We start from the raw sequence: 23,816 nt of genomic DNA, 5'->3' as shown, positions 1-23,816 counted from the left end.
CACACTGAGATACCACATTACACCAGTTAGAATGGCAAAAATTGACAAGGCAAGAAACAACAGATGTTGGAGAGGTTGTGGAGAAAGGGGAACCCTCTTACACTGTTGGTGGGAATGCAAGTTGGTACAGCCACTTTGGAAAACAGTGTGGAGGTGCCTCAAAAAGTTAAAAATAGAGCTACCCTATGACTCAGCAATTGCACTACTGGGTATTTACCCCAAAGACACAGATGTAGTGAAAAGAAGGGCCATATGCACCCCAATGTTCATAGCAGCAATGTCCGCAATAGCCAACCTGTGGAAAGAGCCAAGATGCCCTTCAACAGATGAATGGATAAAGAAGATGTAGTCCATATATACAATGGAATATTACTCAGCTGCCAGAAAGGATGAATACCCAACATTTGCATCAACATGGATGGAACTGGAGGAGATTAAGCTATGTGAAATAAGTCAAACAGAGAAAGACAATTATCATATGGTTTCACTTATTTGTGGAACATAAGGAATAACATGGAGGACATTAGGAGAAGGAAGGGAAAAATGAAGAGGGGGGAGTTGGAGGGGGAGATGAGCCATGAGAGACTCTGGACTCCGGGAATCAAACTGAGGGTTTTAGAGGGGTGGGAGGTGGGGGGGATGGGTTAGCCCAGTGATGGGTATTAAGGAGGGCACGTATTACATGGAACACTGGGTATTATATGTAAACAATGAATCATGGAACACTACATCAAAAACTAATGATATACTGTACGGTGACTAACATATTAAAAAAAATTATTAAAAAAAAGCAGTGCTTCAGAAAGAAAAAAGAAGATAACTTTTATCTATATGAAGGAATGAAGATTTACAGAAAGATAATCATTTGGGTCAATACAGATGTTTTTTCTCATCTTAAAAATGCTTCAAAAGATAATCAACAATTTAAAAAATTATTACTATAATTTTGGTTTCATAACATATAGCATTGAAATATATGGCAACAATAACCAAGAAGATGGGAGAGAGCAAATGGCAGTAAACCGTTGGAAAGTTCTTCCTACTTATATGAAGTAGTACATTATTTAAAGTTAGATGTGATAACATAAAGATGCACATTGTAAATTCTAAAGCAACCATTAAAAATAATAAAACCAAGAGGTATATCTCATAACCCAACAGTGGAGAAAACAATTAAATTATAAAAATACTGAAATAATTTTAAAAAAAGGAAAATGGTGGGAGAAAAGCAAATGTGACAAATAGGAAACAAATAGCAAGAGGACTTAATCCCATCCCTATACATCTCCAGATATGTCCTGTATATGTAATTTCCATGTATCAAAAAGGATGTCTCTCTGACACTACATATTACATAAAAGGTATCTCAGCCCTTAAGATTATCTACTGAACTTCTGTAATGGAAGATGTTCACAACAGGGCCTAATAATAGACTAACACTTTTTCAAAAACATAGTATGTTGCCTCTGCCTCAAATACATTTTGAATCCGGAATCCCAAAGACACCACTGGGTGGCAGTGCTTGATTTTATCTGCAAGTGTCTAGTGACCACCTCCAAAATCCTGCGTGCAGACCAGATTTTGTTCCAGACCCTGGCCAAATTCATTATTTCAATGTATAGGAGTTAACAGGGTGCCTATGTTGGTATATACATCTAGCAATATCCAAATAGCCTACAGGGACTGTGTTTATTTCTTAATGTTCATCCAGCAGAGACTATTTTGTTCCATACATCCATGAAATGTATCTCAAGTTCCTGAATCAGGCTATTCTTAGAAAATTTATTGATTAGGTTAGTTCCTGTATTTTATCTATTTTGATTAACTATCTTCAGCTAATCATGTGAATCAATATAATCTTTGGCTTTCTCCCCAGAGAGAAATTATCCTGATATGCTACTATAATAAATTACCTTCCTCTTAATATTCACCAGGTCAAAATTGTGCCTAACAATAGTAGTGACAGCATTTGAGAGGGGTCAGACATCCCTGAAGGAAGATAATAAACAGATATTGGAGTACCATCCAAGTGAAGGCAAATTATGTCTGAATTTCTTCTGAAGCTGGGATAGGAAAGAAAACATTGGTTAAATCTAGAAGAGCCTACTAGTCACCTTTATCTTGCTGCTCTTCTCAAAGAGCTTTCACTGAAATATTTCTGATTTCCAGATTGGTATACACAAGTGTTAGGCCTTCTACCTGGATGAACCAGAGCAACCCCAGACACTATGTAAGCAAACATTCTCTATACTTCCTACCCCAACAAAAAAATTCAGAATTCTCTATATGCATATGCATCTGTATATAGAAAATGTGCATTGCACAAATTAATTAGAAAAAAATTAGCAATGGAAAAACAAGCAAAACACTTGAATATGCACCGCATGAAAGAGAAACACTTAAGACCACCAAGCGCAGATAGATAACCAAACTCATTAGTATTTAGAGAAATGAAACTAAAACAAAAATAAAATACTATGTCACACAAATTTAACTGGCAAAAATGAAGAAGTTTAACAAATCAAATTACTGGGAAAGATGTAGTAGAATATATATCTCAGGTACATATATATATATGGGTGTATGTGTGTGTTTCTGAGAAAAATTCTTACATATGTGCGCCTGGAGCCCTAGAAAAGCGTATTTATAACAGCATATTTTGTAATAGCAAAATAACACCCAAAAACCCCCACAAAAACAAAACAAAAACCTGGGAAAAACCTAAATACTCCAAAACAAGAGAATGGTTAAATAAATTGTGACATATTCTCATAATAGAACATTTCATGCATTGGTGAAAATGAATAAGGTTACATTCCATGCAACATCTATGGCTAATGATTGAGTGAAAGTCATGTCTCAAAAGATTACATAAAGTATAATTCCGTATTTTGCCCCTAAAACAAGCAAAACTAAACACATTGCTTAGGACCACTTACACACATCTAAAAAATATTTTTAATAAAAGAAAAAGAGAATTGCATACCCCCAAATCAGAATTTTAATTTTTCTTAAGAGAAACAGAGACTGGATAGGAGAAATATATAGGGAGATAAAACATATTGGTAATATTCAGTTGAAGTGGACATAGTAGTGAATTCATGGTGTTTTATTATAAAGGCTTTCAAAAGAGAGAGAAGATAAAGAAATTAATTCACTCTTGAAGGGCATGGGCAATCTGTAATAAGTGTAAGCCAGAGAGTCCATCTAAGGCCTTCCATGCTTTCAGGGGTCTCTCCCAACCCAAAAGCCCCCGTGCTCAGCCAGACTATTCCTCCCAGCTCCCAAAGAAAAAGAAAAATAAATATTTTTTAAAATGTAACTTCTGAAATAAGATTCATATTCTCTACACAAACAATTAAAGTGCTACAGCTACTGAGAGAAATCTGCACAGCCAAAATGGAGGCCAGACACAAGTAATGGCCAGGATGGTCATTTGGCACAATTCCATGGGTGTGACAGTCTGACGTGACTGTGAGGCTTTAAGGTATTTTGATGACGGACTGTGAAAAGCAGAGGGGATTATGTGAGATGCAAGCTGAAAGTTTCATCAGGTGGATCATTTAACTAACTGATAATTGACCTTGCTTCTTTTGTAACACATACATTAGAAATTATAATGTATATTATTCATTCCCTTCTGAGACCAGCTTTACCTGCATCTCACAAGTCATGATATGTATGTGTTTTCATTATCTTTCAATTTCAAAATGTGTTCTAATTTCTATAATAGTTTTTAACTCTAAGTTATTTAGTAATATAGTTATTACTTTCAAACTGATGGGGATTTTCAAATTATTATGTTGCTATTAACTTCTAGCCTAATTCCATTGTAATCAGAGGATATGCTCTACATCATTTGAAATTTGACAATAATTGCTTAATGGCCAAGAAGATTTTTTAATGTTCAATGTGTACTTGAAAAGAATGTGTATTATGACATTATTTGCTACTGAGTTCAATGTGTGTTAATTAAACCATTTTTATTAATTATGTTGTTAAAATCTTGTCTACTTATTAATTTCTTGTCTGTTTTTTTCTATCATTTACTGAAAAAAGATGGGCTCAAATCTTCCACTATGGGTCCTTAATTTTTGGAAATCCCCAAATCTCCCCCATGAGAATCCACACAGAAATTCAGATAATAAAACAAAAATCTATGGACAATATACTATGAAGCAAAATATGAGCCAGAATATAAAGTATCCATACAAACCTACAGGTATGAATGGTCAGAACAATCCACCGACAACTGCAAGTCCTGTGCAGCATCAGTGACTGTACAAGAGTCTGCCTTTGGCTCAGGTCATGATCCCAGGGTCCTGGGATGGAGCTCTGTGTTGGGCTCCCTGCTCGGCGGGGAGTCTGCCTCTCTTCTCCCTCTACCCCTCCCCTTGCTTGTGTTCTCTCTCCCTCTCTCTCTTTCAAATAAATAAAATCTTTAAAAAAAATTTTTTTAAAATAAAGACTAGACAAGAATCAACACAAGGGAGAGAAAATATGGAAAATGTCATAGGGGAAATACAGCCTGAAAATTAGGAAAAAGTTTAAAATAAAAAGGAATTTAATGGCTACTATATGATTCCATTTGTATGATATTCTAGGAAAGGCAAAAAAAATAAATAAATTAGAGTACATGACTTTTGCTTGGATGTTTCCAATCTTTTTTTAAAGATTTATTTATTTATTTATTTATTTGAGAGAGAGAGAGAGAGAGAGAGCAAGTGGGGGGAGAAACAGAGGGAGAGAATCTTCAAGTGGACTCCCCACCAATCCTACGACCCATGTGATCATGACCTGAGCCAAAACCAAGAGTTGGACACTTAGCCGACTGAGCCACCCAGGTACCCTGGATGTTTCCAATCTTGATAGCTTTATCACAGTGCTCCAATACCACCACATAAAAGGCAACCAATTTTGGGAGTATGGCCCAGTGAATCTAACCTTGTAGCATGTCAACAGTAATCAAAGCTACATAAATTCACTGGGTAGTCAAGAGCCCAGTGTCAGAAATTGCAAAGGAAGTCTGTCTAGCAGTGGCTTTTGCAAAATGTCTGTGCCTGCCTGGAAACTATCTTCTCTAATTTGCCAGTAACCATTCTTATTTCTCAACTTTAATAGGGATCGGTCCCTAACGGGACCAACATAATTATAATCAACTATAAATGAAGGGATTAAATGCATTTTACACCTGCAGGTTCTGTGAATCAGAAAAATTAACTAGTTCGAGGACATATAGTAACTGTTATAACTGATTTAAATCTAGATTCAGAGAACACAAATGACATTGTTCTTTGCACTACAACTACAAAATATCACAAATTACAATCCATTGCCTGATGGCCATATATATTTTACATATACTCTATTTATAAATTATTTTCCAGCCAACTAATATACATATCTCTTATCCTGAAACCTAGATGTAAATACATTGATGATGCCATGAATGATTGACTGGGCTACCTTAGCACACATTTCTGCCACATTCTTAAGTACCAAATAATAAAAATTAAAATTAAAAAAATAAAGGAAAAGTGCTTTCCTACTCTGGAATGTAAGGCTTTTCAGGAATTAAATGCTTTGAACTTTTCTCTAGCTGTGAGCCAGCCTTCCTGTCCAAGGATATGAAACTGCATGCTAGTGAGACTACACACTCATGCTCACAAGATTGAAAGAGGCTTTCATCAAGAATCACTATGAGAAATATTCAATGAACAATCAACAAAATGTGCTTTCTGGAAAGATGCACCTTTTATGGTTTGCTTGCCTATCAGTTATTTTTGCTGAATGTGCTATCATAATGTAGAGTTTTCTAAGAGTTTTTTTTTTCTCCCTGATTAGAACTGGTGGCCAGTATACTAAATGATGAACAAGAACTGGAATCAGATTCAGTATCACAAAAAAAATTTTTTTACAACAACTTAAAAATATATTTTAAAGGAATTTAAAGGAAATTAAATCAGAAATATAACAATATAATTTGTTATAAGATCAACTTTCCATACAGATTTTATAAACCTCAAAGGAGAAATATAACTGACTCCAATGACATTCATTTTGTTCTCATTTGTGATAGTCACAGATGTTTTTTTTACCTTTAGGTGTTGAGCTGAAGAAAAACAGCTCTTTGAACATACTTACTTTCTTTCTACATTAAAAAAATATGAAAAATATGTATGAGTTTGTGGACTGTTGAAATTGTCATTTTTAATTGTCTGCTGAAAAATGTAGGTTTGATATAATGCCATGAATGATAAAGCTCCATGGATTCCATTCTCAATATGGTCATGAGTAACTTGAACTCCAACATTTCGAAGTCTTGAAACATACATAAATCTATCAGCCTTCAAAAGATCATATTGACAAGTAAGAATATAGGTTGGTGGCAAATTCTGTAACCAGGAATCTTTGGCTAACAAGGGTGAAGCTCTGATATCCATAAGTGCTGGAAATGAATAATTGTGTCTTCCAAAAATTGGTTCAGTATAAACATAACCCTTTCTAAACTTCTCAGGTAAGAGAGTACTCCAGTTAGCAAACTTAAACAGATGTCTTGATCCCAGAGGCATATGTTCATTTTTTCTCATTGCCTGGAGAAATGCTTCATTCTTGTTGAAATATAAACTGATGAGTTTTATGGCTAAGTCCCTTGTTAGAACTATACCATTCTCATTTTCTTGGTAAGATGACACATAGGAATCAATTAGCTGTAAGCTAGGGTAAAGTAAAGCTTGTATCTTGACTTTATGTTAAAATTCAAGATCATTCTGCACCTGAAAAAACATAAGATGTCTTATAAGCAAAGACTTCCAAAACACCAGGAGGAAGAGATTGAATTCTAATAATTTAAGCAATCGTGTGATAAACAAATCTACAAAATTGATGCGATATTATAATTATTTTCACAATATTTATAATGTCTTCCAGTGGCAGGAAAAAGGGTCAAGCTCATTTCAACAGTAAAGTTTTAAAAATATTGTTTGTGTGTGTGAGAAAGGGAGAAAGAGAGATACACACTCCCAGTCATAAAATAAGTCATGGGGATGTAATGACAGCATGGTGACTATACTTCAATAATACTATATTGTATATTTGCATGTTGCTAAGATAGTGAATCTTAAAAGTTCGCATCACAAGAAAAACAATTTGTAGTCATGTGTGGTGGTAGATGTCAACTAGATTTATTGTGCTGTCAGTTTGCAATATATACATATATCAAATTATCATACTGTACATCTGAAACTAACATAATGGTATATGTCAATTATATATCTATAATTTTTTTAAAAAACAGACATATGGCAGGAGGTGAGGCACAATTGGGCTGTACCCAAGAGCAATCTGAGAGACTGGGAGCAACAGACACAGTGAGCTCCTCAATCTGAGGCAGTGACAGGAGGAACAGCAACCTGGCTTCATAACCACTAGTCGCACAAACCCTGCTAGATTTGCTTTAGCAAGTTGATGGTTTATCATCAATTGGCTTGGTGCATAAAATGAGTTCAGTACAGTGGGCAAAGGGGAAAAAAAGAGAGAGACGGGGAGAGGGAGATACATACATATAATGATGCTTTTGTCAAAAATCACCAATGCAAATAACCTGAATAGTATATTCCCGAGGGAAATTGACAGTATATATAAATTTGTAAAAATTCTTGGCTGAAAACAACCACAATGAATGGAAGAAATACATGCAGTTATTAAAATAATATTTTATCTTAAAGTTTAAAAATTAAAATATTAATATTAAAATGAAAATATTTTAAAGTTTAAAATAATATTATTTGGCTATTAAGCAAGTTCCCAACATCATACTATAAATTTTAAGAAACACATTTAAATGTAAAAGTACACAAAATGATGTACTGTATGTTGGCTAATTGAACATAATAAAAATGAATGAATAAATAAATAAATAAATAAAATGTAAAAGTAGAGAGACAAAAAGAAAAAGAAAAAAAAGCCAATTGATAGGTAACTTACTTTCCGAAAGAACGGTGATATTTGGAAAACAAAGGGATGAAATTATTTTAAAAAAAAAAATTTGTTGATACTTACAGTTTGACGTGCAAGGAGAAAAATGTGAAATATTTGATAAGGAGCCCTTTTTTCTTTCCAGAAGTGAAGGGTGTCCTGAGGTTCACCTATGACCCTGTGGACCGTAGGAGAGAACCTCAAAATAATCTCCAAGGAGCAAGTGTCTTAGCTAGAGCATCGCATCTGAGACAATGACATCTAGACAAATGAAAAAACCTGCTACTGCCCCAAGTGAAAAGCTCAGGCCTGGAGGATGTACCTATAAGTCAATCTTTCACCACAGTGGCTGGATGAACCCAAAGGATGGAATAAACTGAAATCCAAGAGGTACCTCAGAAAGGGAAATAGTATCCCACCACCTCCATGATGCTCTCTGAAGGTGCTGGAGGCTTCACAAGGTTAGAATGAAAATGAGCCAAAACAATATTCCCTGACAGAAACTCCCAAATCTTTTCCAAGTGCCCTCAGGTAGATGATTTATTGAGCAAAAGTTCACCATCAACATCCCACTGCCAAAATCCTAAACCTAGACAAAGAAACAAGCTGCACCACAAACACAGGGATAGGGCAAAAGGAACCCACCAACATCCTGATCTGGCCCTAACTGCCCTTTCTGGAATGTCAGATGAAATAAATTATTTTCCCACAAATGTGTCACTACTTACCACCTCTAGGTCCCTATTACATCATTTGTTGCTTGGTCATTCAATGCATCTTCCTATTTCTCGGTCATCCTTTGAAGCTCATTTCAAAGTTAACCCCCTTCGCAATATTGGAAGAGAACCTGCTGGTCAGATCCTCCAAGTCTGGCAGTTTTGCCCTAGTTTTAACAACTATGTTATCAGTCCGGTACAAATCTTCTCAGATGTTTTCTACACATTCTATATATATTTATAAATATGTATGTGTGATTATGCATGTGAGTACCTTTACTTCTCAGATAATGAAGTGTTCAGTTGAGCATTAAAAAAAGTAGAGAAATGAATAAATCAATATTGCTGCTCAGTTTATAATGCTCTTAAGAGGACGCTATCGTTAAACCAGAAATCACAGGATGTAAGAAGCAGTAAGAGACATATAACAAATAGGTCCCAACAGTAACACTGAATTATTGAATTATCTATAGCTTTGTTCTTTCCTTCTAGACCCACATAGACTCAAAAACAGCTAGCTAATCAGAGCACAAAGGTCCAAATACGCATTAATATTGATCCATAAACATTACTACTGGAAGCCCTGAGTGGACCATCCTATAATATAAATGTGACTATCACATGAATGGATATGTATTTCTCATTTCATGGGCAACTCATATGTACCTGACTGCCAAAAATGTATAAGACATTTATTTATCTCGGGACATTATTACTCTGAAAAGAACAAGAATGAAAATACAAAGTCAAAAAAAAATTTGAGGTAACACACCTTGCTTGTTATAATATCCTTGAAGTTTAAACACTGGTAACTGTTCTTGAGTTGTCATTTAAATTTTTCTTATTTTTCAGTATAATAAAGACCTTTGGGTAACCCAGTAAAAGGCTATGGAATATGTTCAACAAAGTACATTCTTATTCTTAATCCTTTTCAATAATTAACATTATTTCAATGAGAACACAATGGATATGAGGCATTTGAACTTCCCTTTTATAATTAAGTAACATTAATCCTAAATTCATGAAATCTAAAAATAGAATTCTCGCATATAAACTATTCCCTCTGCTCCTCTTTTATTAAACCATGTAATTTGAATCTCTAACTGGTTTTTCAAGTCATGCCACTATATTATTGTTATCATGAGAGTAGTTTATCCACACCATGGTAAAGATTGGTCTCCTAAATCTACATATTTGAGAATGAATCTGGAACCAGTTCATAAAAGGCTTCCGTGTCATGCTAAAAAGCTTGGAGTGACATGAGGGTCAGAACTATTTTCACTCCTACATTAATTCCTTTGTTTACAACCAACCCCCATGAGTTGGGAATGGTGGCTGAGGCTGATAGCAAAGTCAGAGAAAAGATGCTTCATGACTTTATGTCCTGCACAGAGAGGCCTGTATCAGTCTACTGACTCCACTGCTTTGAAGCCCATTCAAAGTCGTTGTCCGTCATGGATACCTGTGCCTGACATAAAGCCTGCTCCAGACAGTCTGAAGCATTACTGGATCCTCTCCCATTCCCCGGATGTCCCAAGACCATCTGTTGGGGTATGGTGCTTTCCTAGAGAGAGGTAGGTTTTGCCTGCCAAGGGCCTATATACTACAGTCCCTGCCTTGAGTCCCTCATTATCCACTGCCCCTCTCAAACCAGTCACTGGTTCGAAGGGTCCCTACCATCTAGCCCCCTGGTTTGGATGTGTGTTATCTAAGTTCTGCACATCCACAGCAACTTATCCATTGACTGTCATCCACAGAAGTATAGATGTATACAAAAATTAACTTATATGTAGAATTCCTACATAACTAGTGCTAAGTCTTATTCATCACACTTAGCAGATCTACTATTTTCAACCCAGGAATCCCAGCTTCATAGCAACTAGAATTGTAACTCCCACTAATTTTCCTTTTCATTGACCACCCCACTCCACACCACACCCAATTTCACCAATTTACAGATAGCCAGTGCATATTTGGGTGAACTCTGAACCATCATGAAGGAATTCCAATATAAGAGGCCTTTTGGCCTCATCCTAGGGTGCATGTTCCAACTACACTGGAAGCTGGAGAACTCCCACATGGAGCCTTCTATAGTCTGAACATTTATGTTGCTCCAAATTCATATGTTGAAAATCTAATGACCAAGATGATGGTATTAGTCAGTGGAGTGTTTGGGAGGTGATTAGGTCACCAGAGTGTAACATTCCTGAATGGGATGAATACCCTTACGAAAGAGGGCCCAGAGAGCTAGCTTTCTCCTTCCACCACATGAGGATATAATGAGAAGCTTGCATCCTGGAAGAGGACCCTCACCAGACCATACTGACACCCTGATGTCAGACTTCCAGCCTCCAGAACAGTGAGAAATAAATTTCTGTTGTTTATAAGCCACCCAGTACCTGCTATTATGTGATAGCAGCCCAAATGGACAAAGAAAGGGCCCTTCAAAAAGCCCAAGATGATCAACTTGTTCTCCTCCTTAAGGATTTATCCTGTTCTTTCCTGCTCCTTATTCCTTCCTTGAAAATCGCACTTCCCATTTTATGTCCTAAAAGTAGGACAGTGAAAAAGAGTATATGACTCAACAGTGCTGGATTCATGAGATACCATGTCCAGGTACAAACCTAGTAACTGGGGAAGAAGGGCCTGAAATCAGTATTGCTCAGTGGTTAAGCTTTTCATATCCAAGTTTGAATTCTGGATTTATATTAACTCTATGACCTCGGACAAGACATTTAACTTTGTAAGGCCTCCATTTCCTGATCTCTAAAATTGATATAAATTAGTAATATGGCATATCAGTTTTGTGCGGGTGAGATAAAGCATTTATAGTATGGTTCTGGGCATTTGGTAAGCACTCAGTAAATGATAGCTATCCTTCTTATTGTCATGGAGACAAATGTAATAGAAATCCAACAGCTTATCCTTGAAACGCTTCAGAAAATGTTTCTTGGGGGCGCCTAAGTTGCTCAGTCGGTTAAGTGTCTGCCTTCAGCTCAGGTCATGATCCCGGAGTCCTGGGATTGAGCCCCAAGCCTGGGTCCCTGCTCAGCAGGGATTCTGCTTCTCCTTCTCCCTCTGCCCTTACCCCGCTTATGCACGCTTTCTCTCTCTCAAATAAATAGATAAAATCTTTAAAAAAAAAAAAAAAAGAAAGAAAGAAAGAAAGGAAATGTTTTTTGATCTTCCACTGACCAAACCATAGGAAATATTGGCTTAGCTCCATTTTTGTTTGAGGGTGAACCAGTGGTGTCTTATCTGGACAAAAGTTGTAATAACTCTTGTGCAAACCCATGGCTCAGACCACAGAAGTCTTCGAAAAAACATACCCTCTCCCCAACCCTATTTAAGTAGTACTATACAATAGAGGAGCATTGCCATAAGCTTCTTCTTTTCACTGTTTCAGTCACTTGCTTAATCTGACCTGTTACCTAATTCTCTTCTATTTTCATTTCTCTTATTTTTTTTTGAGTAGACATTTTTTGACCAGCCCCACCTCCACTTTTAAACACAAGCATAGCTCCCAAAGTTCATTTTATATCAGAATCTATCTACTTTTTAAGAAATCATGATTGCTAATACTCTATGAGCATTTGCTACAAGCAAGACATTCTGGGTAGTGTTTTACATTGAATTTCTTCTTGTATACATCATAAAACATTCAAACCCACTTCCCATCAACCATACTTGACTTTTTATTCATTATCCCCCAAATCCAATAGTTCCCCAGGCCTGTCAATTTCACCTCTTTTTATTTCACCAATCTAGCCACTATTCTCCATTCCCGTTGTCACTATCCTAATCCACAATACTGTCTTTGGTCATCAGTGTATTGCAATTCTTTCCCATGTTCTCCTTCCTACTCTCTCCCACCTTCTACACTACTCTCCATTTTGCAACAGTATTTTTTTTAAGTTTTTACTTAAATTCCAGTTAGTTAACACACAGTGTAATGTTAGTTTCAGGTGTACAATATAGTGATTCAACACTTCCCTACAACACCTGGTGCTCAACACAACAAGGGCACTCCTTAATCGCCACCACAGATTTAACCCATTCTCTCCACCACCACCTCTACCCTGGTAACCATCAGTTAGCACTTTATAGTTAAGAGTCTTTTTCTTGGTTTGCCTCTTTTTTTTTTCTTATGATGGTTTTGTTTTGTTTCTTCAATTCCACATATGAGTGAAATCATATGTATAATGGAATACTCAGCCATAAAAAAAAAAATGAAATCTTGCAATTTGCAATGATGTGGATGGACCTAGAGAGTATTACGCTAAGTGAAATAAGTCAAACAACAGTATTTTTTAAAATACAAATGTGATTAAAATTTTTCTATGACTTCACAATGCCCCTGGAGTCAAGTTAAAAAAAAAAAAATTCAAAAGGCCCTTGTATGATTTGCCCCTGCTAAATTGTCTAACATCACTGTCCACCATACTTTCTTCTGATGTAATATCTATGAACTTCTTTCTTTTGGGAGGGGGGGGTAAGATTCAAAGAAACAAAGAGTGCATAAATAGGGAGGGGACAAAAATGAATCCACTCATGCTCTTCTCAGGCAAATAGCAAAATCAACTTGATTCCAAAGACGAATAATCAGTTACTGCTCATTTCAGCCATGTGCAGAACCAGTGTCTTTATTTAATCTCTAAATTTTTCCCACAAAAACATGTTGAAGATAATCTGTAAGACTGTGCTCTGTTACACAATGGGACAGATTACAGGAAGCTGCTAAGCAGGTAAAACAGGCTGAAGAGAAGGAAAAGTCAAATCTTGGAGTATTCTGAAGGGTAGAGGAAGAAGGCAGGAAGAGGACAGGTATGATGTCAGGGTTTGGATACATAATGATTTAAAAAAAATTGTTGTTTCCAGATTCCAAAATACTTAAGAGTCTAGTTGGGAAAATGCACATGCAACAAATAATAGAATAATCACTATACTGTAACTGTGTAAAACTGCTTCGGGTAATATAGAGGAGGTTTGCCTGTGGGAGTTTCTAGAGCTTATAGAATATCCAGGTGGGGAAAACTGGATATATGTGTTTTGAGCTCATGACCGTGGCCTTAGTGGGAGACATAACTTTAAGAGCCTTCAGCAGATCAATCAGAGCTGAAGCCACAAGGCCAGGCAGAGAGTAGCATAAAAGGCAGAAGACCAAAGGTTGAGCCTCAAGGGATACCAGATGTAAAAGAGTGTACAGACCAGGGCGCCTGGGTGGCTCAGTTGGTTAAGCGACTGCCTTCGGCTCAGGTCGTGATCCTGGAGTCCCGGGATCGAGTCCCGCATCGGGCTCCCTGCTCGGCAGGGAGTCTGCTTCATCCTCTGACCCTATCCCCTCTCATGTGTTCTCTCTCTCTCATTCTCTCTCTCTCAAATAAATAAATAAAATCTTTAAAAAAAAAAAAAAGAGTGTATAGACCAAAAGTTTGTCTCACATAACACTGGTTGGAAGAGAAGTAAGATGAAGACAGAGAGAGTGCTATTACAGACCTCATGGGAAAAAGGGAGTATTCTAAGGCAAAACCCAGAAAGAGTTTTAAGTGATAAAAGGAAGTTATATAAAAAGAACAACAATAGGGCGCCTGGGTGGCTCAGTTGGTTAAGCAACTGCCTTCGGCTCAGGTCGTGATCCTGGAGTCCCGGGATCGAGTCCCGCATCGGGCTCCCTGCTTGGCGGGGCGTCTGCTTCTCCCTCTGACCCTCTTCCCTCTCGTGCTCTCTGTCTCTCATTCTCTCTCTCTCAAATAAATAAATAAAAATCTTTAAAAAAAAAAAAAAAAAGAACAACAATAACAAAAATGCCCTTAAATAGAGAAATAATGAGATCCCTGACAAATTTAGCCACAGCAAGTTGAAGAAATGGCCAGGGGGAGAACACAAAGGTGATGAACTGAGGAAGGTATACATTAAGAGTATGTAGAAGAGGAGCATAATTTGCTTTTAATTCAACGGGGTACAAAAAGAAAGCCTTGTGATAGAACAGAAGGTTGGATAAAGGATTAAGAAAGGCTCATCAACTTTGTGTTTCTTTTTGTTTTGATTTGGAGATGAGAAGGCCCAGATATGGTTATATGCTGAAGTAAAAGAGCAAATAAGGTTTGAGATTTTGAAAATACTGGAAAGGAAGAGAATACTTCTAGATAAAGATTCCTGAGGTGGCAGGAGGTAGGAGGGAAGTAATCCAGCAGAGGTGGTGGGATGCTTTTGAGCCTGAGAAATACAGGCTTCTAGTTATAGAATGAATAAGTCACAGGAACAAAAGGCACAGCACAGGGAATATAGTCAATGATATTGCAATAGTGTTTTATGGTGACAGATGGCAGCTACACTGGTGGTGAGCATAGCACAATGTATAGAGAAGTTGAATTATTATGTTGTACACCTGCAACTAATGTAACATTGTGTGTCAACTATGCTCAAATTTAAAAAAAATTAAAAAATAATTATAGAGGCAACTAAAGAAAGATTTCAATGATGACCATCCAAACTGGTAGAAAGAAAAAGGAAGAGAAATGATCAACACATAAAAATTAGCTTCACTAGTAATAAAAAATGGAAATTAAAATACCGTTTTTAACCATAAAAAAACAGGGGAGAAGACATGTAAACATATATAGCGGAATTTTGTTTGATGTTTGGTTGGTGGATTTGTCAGTTGGTTTTGGAGATAATACAGGATTTAAAAGAAGAACATATCTGGTGGCCATTTGCCCATTATCTCTTTAATAAAATGTGTTTCAATTCACAGACAATAGACTTATAACTAAGCTTGTGAATCAAAACTAATTTCAAGTTGGAGATCTCTTAGAGGAGAGAAGAAAACCAGGGAAAGAGAAACAGAGACAGAGAGATAAGTAGAAATTCTTCACATAACATAAATATCTGGCTAACATAAATATATCTTACCCTTAGGGCGCCTGGGTGGCTCAGTCGTTAAGCGTCTGCCTTCAACTCAGGTCATGATCCCAGGGTCCTGGGATCGAGCCCTGCGTCGGGCTCCCTGCTCAGCGGGAAACCTCCTTCTCCCTCTCCCACTCCCCTTGCTTGTGTTCCTTCTCTTGCTGTTTCTCTCTGTCAAATAAATAAAATCTTTAAAAAAAAAAAATTTATAAAAAAAATATATATCTTACCCTTAAACTTCCCTATTAAAAATAATAATAATAAAATAAATAGATAAATAAAAAGTCTGGCTACTTAAGGAAAATAATACCTCACTAAAAGCATCCTCAACATAATCATGGACCAACTGGAATCTAAAATTCTATAGCATTGGGGGTGCCTGTGTGGCTCAGTCATTAAGCGTCTGCCTTCGGCTCAGGTCATGATCCCAGGGTCCTGGGATCGAGCCCCACATCGGGCTCCTTGCTCAGGGGGGCCTGCTTCTCCCTCTACCACTCCCCCTGCTTGTGTTCCTTCTCTTACTGTGTCTCTCTCTGTCAAATAAATAAAATCTTTAAAAAATAAAATAAAATTCTATAGCACTGAAACAGATACAGATCCTTCATCTTTTGAGTTCACATCAAAAGGTAAGCATGTAAGTCAGTGTCAAATTAATTACATAATTTCAAACTATTTTTCCCACTGATGAGGAAAACAACCCAAATCCAAAAAAAAAAAAAAAATTATGATAGTTGAATATCTGATGTTAGGCTGAGGCAAAACAACTTTCTTACCAACCAAATTGACCTCCATCTGTAACTCCAGAGTAAGGCAACTTCGTTGTTACAGTGTCTCAGGTAAATAGCTTTCAAATGTTGAAAGGTAATAATGTCAAAGACAGATGAATTTCAGACTTAACTTGCATTATTAATAAAGGCCTTTTAGTTCTACAGACCTGAAAAAGTTAGCCAATCTTTTATTTAATCTAGCAAACTTACTGAGACATTTCTTTCCCTGAGATAAAGATGTATATCCCAAGACAAGTTGCCTTTCCTAGACATATCTTCCACTTGACCAACACAGGGAAAGAAAGAGCTATTGTTAAGGGACCGGTAATAGAGGAACGGAGGAATTTCTCTAACTCTTAAGCGAGGGATACTCAGTTTGAGATCTAACAAATGATGACAAAGACTCTCCTGAGACTACATAATGGCTTTTGCAATTCATCTTGATTCTGCTAGCATAGATGGATAGAGGCTCTCAGAGCAATGGTGATGCAAAATTCAAGTTAACAGAGGACAGGTATATCTGTTTCAATGGATTTCGGGTAGTCTGTGTGACACTGAGATGTTGGGATTACATAGATAGAAATAAACATGGCAGAAACTAGTATACCTACTACTAAAAATATCCCAGGTCCAAGGGTGCTGATTGTCAAGTTTTCTTTGAAGCATCATCATTAATTACAGTCTCTGATTAATATTTACTATTAAGACTATTTTGTAAAGAAAAATTTAAAAATATTTTTAAAGAAGTGTCAAACATACAAGACTATATATGGCCATAGAAATATGATGTAGAGATGCCATAGAAATATTGTTATAAATTGGATCACAAGGTCACATGACACCTTATGACAAATGAGACAAATTAGTAGGAAAGGTATATTTAGAAATGCCAAAACTATAAACTTTAATAAATATAGATATCTAATATTACATATTCCTTTTTTTAAAGATTTATTTATTTAAGAGAGTATGAGCAGGAGGGGCAGAGGGGGAGGGAGAGAGAATCTCAAGCAGAGTCCACACTGAATGCAGAGCCGGACATAGGGCCCAGTCTCAGGACTCAAAGATCATGACCTGAACTGAAACCAAGAGTCAGACACTTAACCAACTATGCCACCATGGTGCCTGTATGGCTCCCTTTTCAAATTACCTATATGGAAACACATAGTTTTTAAAAATTGAGAAGAATGGAATTTAGTAATTACTTCAAAATATCAAATCAATCCATATTATTTTCTAAAATTAAGAAGACATTTATGAAATAAATAAATAAAAATAATGCATAAATTACTTTAAAATAAAATTGGATGAGCTGACCATGAAATTGCATTTAGATGCTGAGATTAAATTTTTAACAATATTTGTTCCTTTAAATTAAAAATTAAGGGACTATGCCCAGAAAAGATTCCTTGACTATAGTGATTATCCAGATCATTGTGATTGGTCAGCAACATTAGTGATTTTAGGACACATTATATGATGTTGCCAGAAAGTCTCAGAATTATAGGGGAAATATATTCATTTTCTTTTCAATAATTAGAATATAATTGAAAAATAAACAAAGTCCACAAAAGAAAATTACAGGGACGCCTGGGTGGCTCAGTCGGTTAAGAGGCTGCCTTCGGCTCAGGTCATGATCCCAGGGTCCTGGGATCAAGTCCCACATCGGGCTCCTTGCTCAGTGGGGAGTCTGCTTCTCCCTCTCCCTCTGCCTGCTTCTCCCCCAGCTCGTGCTCTCTCTCTCTCTGACAAATAAAATATTTAAAAAAAGAAAACTACAGAAGAATTTATTTGACTTCTTAATCTATGAGAACATCTTTTTATTTGTGAATTCTGTATGATTTTTTTTTTTTTGTATCCACACAGGAAAAACAAATCTAATATATCCTTTTGAAGTCTTCTCAGAGTATAGAACACTATTGATCTCTCAGTGATATATTCTTTTGAAACTGAGTTTTTCAGGCCATAAATCTATAACATACTATTAAACACAGGGTCATGAGACTTTGGGGGAAAAAATGGGTTTATAATACTTACAAAGTAAAAGTTGATTTTGATGACCCAGATAAAAAATAAACCTAGTATGGGGAATAAAACTTTTTGATTAAAGTATAACTTATGGAGAAAGTTTAGCAGACTGTGAATAAGTAACTTAAAATATAGTCATAAAAATAAACAAGAAAGGGTAAAGGAAGTCACCTTTTTATGTTATTTAAGCATATTGAGTTCTGATATAGTATTTTCAGTTGTAACAATTTCTTTGATCAGGTATATCAGAAAGTTAAACAGATACTATGTTCTTGTATAATTAACTAATTCAAGGAAAAGGATGATTGTCAAATTTTAATTCACTTCAAGACAACAACTTACACTGCCCCACAAATTTTACTGAGAATTGCATCTGTTTTTGGTGACTATGTTAATATTTAGGATTGCCCTGCTGGAAAGCAGTAAGATAGGTCTTCACATTTTGATGAATCTCTATGACTACATCTGTCATCATTTCAAAAGCTTTCCTCATTTACAAAGCCTGGGAAATATTACAATATGCAAGCAGAAATTACGGGTGTAGCAAGGTGCTTCTTGATTGTTATTGGGTAATTACTGGACAATTTTCAGAATTTCTATATCCATAAAACCAGTTTTAGATAAAATTTAAGATTAGATTGCTATATGACTTGGCATAGCAATGAATATAGTAATGTAAAAGAGGGGATAGTCTCCAATTTTCATTCCCCACCATACTTCCCACCCCATCCCAGCAAGATCTTTCAAATAAGTTGGTATATTATTTCAAATACACAGCAAATTACTTCAGGTTGTAGGAGGCCTCAGGAATCAACAAGTCTAATGGTTTGTACATTTTCTTTTTGGTAATGAAATTCTCTTTTATTTTTTTCCACTAAGAAAATTTATATAGAACTCTAAACATGAAGAGGATTAAAGTGGACCATCTTGGGTTGAATGGAAGCCCAGGGTGCAGATCAAAGGTGAAGCTTTGTTAACTGTTGCCATTCTGGCTCTACAATAGGGCTTTGTATGTGTATGTCGTATTACAGATTAGTATATATGCATATGTATATGTACACATTCATATGTATGTATCTATATATATATATTTGCATGTGTGTATATATATATATAAAATATAAATACATATGTGTATATACTTCTCCTGTAAGTGCTCTAACTTGAGTATTTTATTTTCATACTTAAAAGGAAATTTTTTTTTTTTAAATGAAGGAGATTCTGGGTTTGCAAACACATGGAAATTTGGGAAGAATGGCACACCTGGAGAGGGCATTGGAGCTCTGAGCCCTTTTCCCACACCTTGCCCTACGCATGTCTCCCATCTGGCTGTGTCTGAGTTATATCCTTTTTTAATAACATGATAATCTAGGACCTTCTCCCTCAAGGGTTGGGCATTGTAATGAGATGGCCTCTTGTGCTGCAGCTTGTTATTCCAAAGCAGAATATGCTAGATTTCTACACTACAAAGGAAAAAACAGTTACAGATTTTGATGGCATGTAGCATGAAATTGAAGCAGAAACAGATTGAATGAATCTGTTCATTCTATTACACACCCAGGTGACCAGAATGAATACAGGCATTTCCTCCGTACTCATTAATTTATGAATCTACTCCCCACATGTGTTAAATCTGTTATAAACCCACCTAGAGTTACTAAAGTGCTCACAGGAGATCAGCTACCAGATATTGAGTATCAAATCAGAGAAATAATTGTGCAGTTCATCATGCAGAAGAATGGATTTTTGGCTGTTGCCCTAGCCAATACCAATCTTAAAAACTCAGATCACTGAAGCTAGCTAAAGATGTTGATCCTCAAGGTCTGAGGACCCCTGGAGTCATCACCAAACTAGATCTTATGGATGAAGAAACAGATGTCAGGGATGTCCTAGAGAACAAGATGCTGCCTCTTCGCAGGGGTTTCGTGAGGATGATAAACAGAAGCTAGAAGAACATAAATATGAAGAAGGACATTAAGGCTGCTACACTGACAGAAAAGAAATTGCTTCTCTCACACCCAGCTTACAAACGTATTGCTGATCTGGTGGGGACCCCATTCCTGCAGAAGTCCCTTAATCAGCAACTTACCAACCACATTTGAGATACTCTGCCAAACCTCAGGAACAAACTATAAGTTTGTTGCTCTTCACAGAACATGAAGTAGAAGCCTACAATAACATTAAGCCAGAAGACCCTACCAGGAAGACGAAAGCATTGTTACAGGTAGATCAACAATTTGCTGTGGACTTTGAGAAGAGAATCAAGGGGTCAGGGGACCAAGTAGATACCCTGGAACTCTCAAAGGGTGCTAACATCAATTGTATTTTCTATGAAGGCTTTCCTTCTCAGATAGTAAAGATGGAGTTCAATGAGAAAGAATTGTGAAGAGAAATAACCTATGCAATCAAAAACATACACTGTATCACAACAGGGTTGCTTATTCCAGACATTGCAATCCAAGCAATAGTCAAAAAATGAATTGCAAAGCTGAGAGGGCCTTCTTTGAAGAGTGTAGATTTGGTAACATAAAAATTAATCAACACTATCAAGAAGTGTACCCCCCAAACTGGCAAACTTGCCCAGACCCTGAAAAGAAATGGAAAGGATTGTTGCTAACCATGTTTGACAGCAAGAAGGCAAGACAAAGCATCAGGCTGCTATTGATTGACATCCAAGTCTCCTACATCAACCCCAAGCAGGAAGATTTCATTAACTTTGCAAATGCTTAGCAGAGGAGAAGTCAAGTTCATGAGAAAAACACAACTAGAAATTAGGTGATTTGCAAGGAGCAGGTAGCCATCAACATCACTGGCATCCTGCAAGGAGGCTCTAAAGGATACTGGTTTGTCCTGGCCACTGAAAGTTTGTCCTCGTACAAAGATGACAAGGAAAAAGAAAAGAAGTATATACTTCCCTTGGACAACCTGGAAATTTCAGAAGTGGACAAGAGCTTTATGTCCAGCAAACACATCTTTGCATTCTTTAATAAAGAACAGAAAAATGTTTACAAACGTTGTTTTCTTGAGCTGGCGTGTGATTCACAGGAGGATGTAGGCAGCTGGAAGACTGCTCTAATAAGAACCGAGGTTTCTCCTGATGAACCTTTAACTGCAAATAATGAGAATAACCAAGCAGAAGAGCTTTCCACAAACCCAGAAGTGGAGAGTCAAATGAAGACGATTCATAACCGAGTAAGCTCTTACATGTCTACCATCCATACATGTGTTGACATCAAATTCCAAAAATGATAATGCACCTTATAACCAATAAGTTAAAGATTTTGTGACTTCAGAGCTCTCAGCATAGTTATATTCTTTAGAGGACCAAAACACTCTGATGGAGGAATCACCAAGATGAAATGTTTCCAATGTACCAAACTCTTACAGAAGCCTTTGTGAGTACCGATGACATCAACACTGTCACCACCTTCACCCCAACTCTGCTTCCTGTGGACGACTCCTGAAACAGCAGTCCTGTAGCTCACCCCCCCCCCCCCGAGACTCACAACCCAAAGGAGGCAGACGTTGAGTGCTCCTCCCCTGTGGCCCCCATGGCCCACAAGCAGCCAAAGGTCTGCTCCTGTCATCCTGCTCCTAGACCCCGGCCCCACTGGGGAGCTCCCCCAGTTCCATTCCAGCTGGCCCCTCACCTCTTTTTCCCAACAGCAGCAATGCACTGGAGCACCTCTACAAGTTCCCTCTCAGCCCACAAGGGCCCCTGCCAGTGTCCTGAATCATTCCCACGGATTTTGAGTGAGGACAAACCCACAATTCTTATGAGTGTCTCTTTGCATACCTAACATCACGCTTTGGTGCCACGAATGAAGAAGCTGCCAAGCCTTGAAGACTTGGGCTCAGGAAACACAGATGACTAATTGACTTGTGTGATTTCTCCACAATCACATACTGGAAACAACCTGACTTACTCCCTCTTCAACAGCCCTCTAACAGTTTGATTTTTAGAAACTGAGTGTCATTTGAACAAATGAGGAATTTGTGTTGCGATTTCTGAGTTCAGCTATGAGCTTTCTATTATCCTCACCATTCTTCTCCTTTAAAGAATAAATAAATTTATGATTCGGTATTCTGAAAAAAAAAAAATAGAGAAGTTGGAATGCTTCCCAAATGATTGAATGAGGCCAGTACAACTGTTATATCAAAACCTGACAAAGAACTTTTAAAAAATAGAAATCAATCCCTCAAATCTTTAATTTTAGCAAATGGAAACCAGTAATATATAAAAATTTAAGTCATCATGACCAAGTGAGGCTCATGTCTGGAATGCAAGCATAATTTTACATCTGAAAACAAATTCACGTAACTTAACACATTAAAAGAAAAAGGGATACAGATCTGTGATTCAACAGACTCGCACAATTCACAGATCTGTAACTCTGAAACAAATAATGCAATATATGTTAAGAAAAAAAAAAGAAGAAGATAGCAGGAGGGGAAGAATGAAGGGGGGGAAATCGGAGGAGACGAACCATGAGAGACGATGGACCCTGAGAAACAAACTGAGGGTTCTAGGGGGAGGGGGTTCGGGGGATGGGTTAGCCTGGTGGTGGGTATTAAAGAAGGCACGTTCTGCATGGAGCACTGGGTGTTATGCACAAACAATGAATCATGGAACACTACATCAAAAACTAATGATGTAATGTATGGTGATTAACGTAACAATAAAAAATTTTTTAAAAAAAGAAAAAGGGAGAAAAATCACATGGTCATCTCAACAGATGCATTAAAAACATTTAGCAAATTTGGGGTGCCTGAGTGGCTCAGTCAGTTAAGCATCCAACTCTTGGTTTCAGTTCAGGTCCTGATTTCAGGGTGGCTCACCCTCAGCACGGAGTCTGCTTGTCCTTCTCCCTCCTTCTCTGCCCCTCTCCCGCCTGCTCACTTGCTGGCGATCTCTCTAAAATAAATAAATAAATAAATAAATAAATAAATAAATAAATAAATAAATAAATAAAATCTTAAAAAAACATTTATCAAATTTAATACCTATTTATGGAAACACTATCTGCAAACTAGGAACAGAAAGGATTTCCTCAACCAATAAAAGCTGCAAACTAGGAATAGAAAGGACTTCCTCAACCAATAAAAACCAACTATGAAAAGTTAACATATTTATTTGTGAAATGTTGAGCAATTTCCTCCTAAGATTCAGAGCAAGACAATTATATTCAATATCATCCTGAAAGCCCTAGCCAGTGCACTAATTAAGAAAATTATAAAGATTGGAAAGAAAGAATTAAAACTGTCTCTAGTCATGGAAGACATGATTGTGTAGAAAATCCTAGAAACTATCAAAAAAATACTAGAATCTATAAGTGAAACTTTTAAGGATATGATTTTTTTTTAAAAAATGATATGATTATAAAAGGTCAATGTAAAAATCAAATGTGTTTCTATATACTGT

The 23,816-nt window shown here is 36.8% G+C and overlaps 1 protein-coding gene and 1 pseudogene across 1 annotated transcript in view; one reads left to right on the top strand and one right to left on the bottom strand.

Moving 5' to 3' along the window:
• Positions 1 to 5,369: 5,369 nt before the first annotated feature.
• LOC102733167 (arylacetamide deacetylase-like 2) overlaps positions 5,370 to 23,816 on the bottom strand; it is a 34,565-nt gene continuing 16,118 nt past the window's right edge. The window contains 2 exon segments of the mRNA XM_081811990.1: positions 5,370 to 5,454; positions 6,259 to 6,776. Of these exon segments, the coding sequence (XP_081668116.1) occupies positions 5,370 to 5,454; positions 6,259 to 6,776 (603 nt within the window).
• LOC102733968 (dynamin-3 pseudogene) lies at positions 16,825 to 21,752 on the top strand (annotated as a pseudogene).

Source organism: Leptonychotes weddellii, chromosome 1 (assembly GCF_054177405.1).
Source record: "Leptonychotes weddellii isolate Sample4059 chromosome 1, ASM5417740v2, whole genome shotgun sequence".
NCBI classification, from domain to species: domain Eukaryota; kingdom Metazoa; phylum Chordata; class Mammalia; order Carnivora; family Phocidae; genus Leptonychotes; species Leptonychotes weddellii.
Note: the sequence above shows the minus strand (reverse complement) of the source record. Positions and strands in the feature narration are given on the sequence as shown.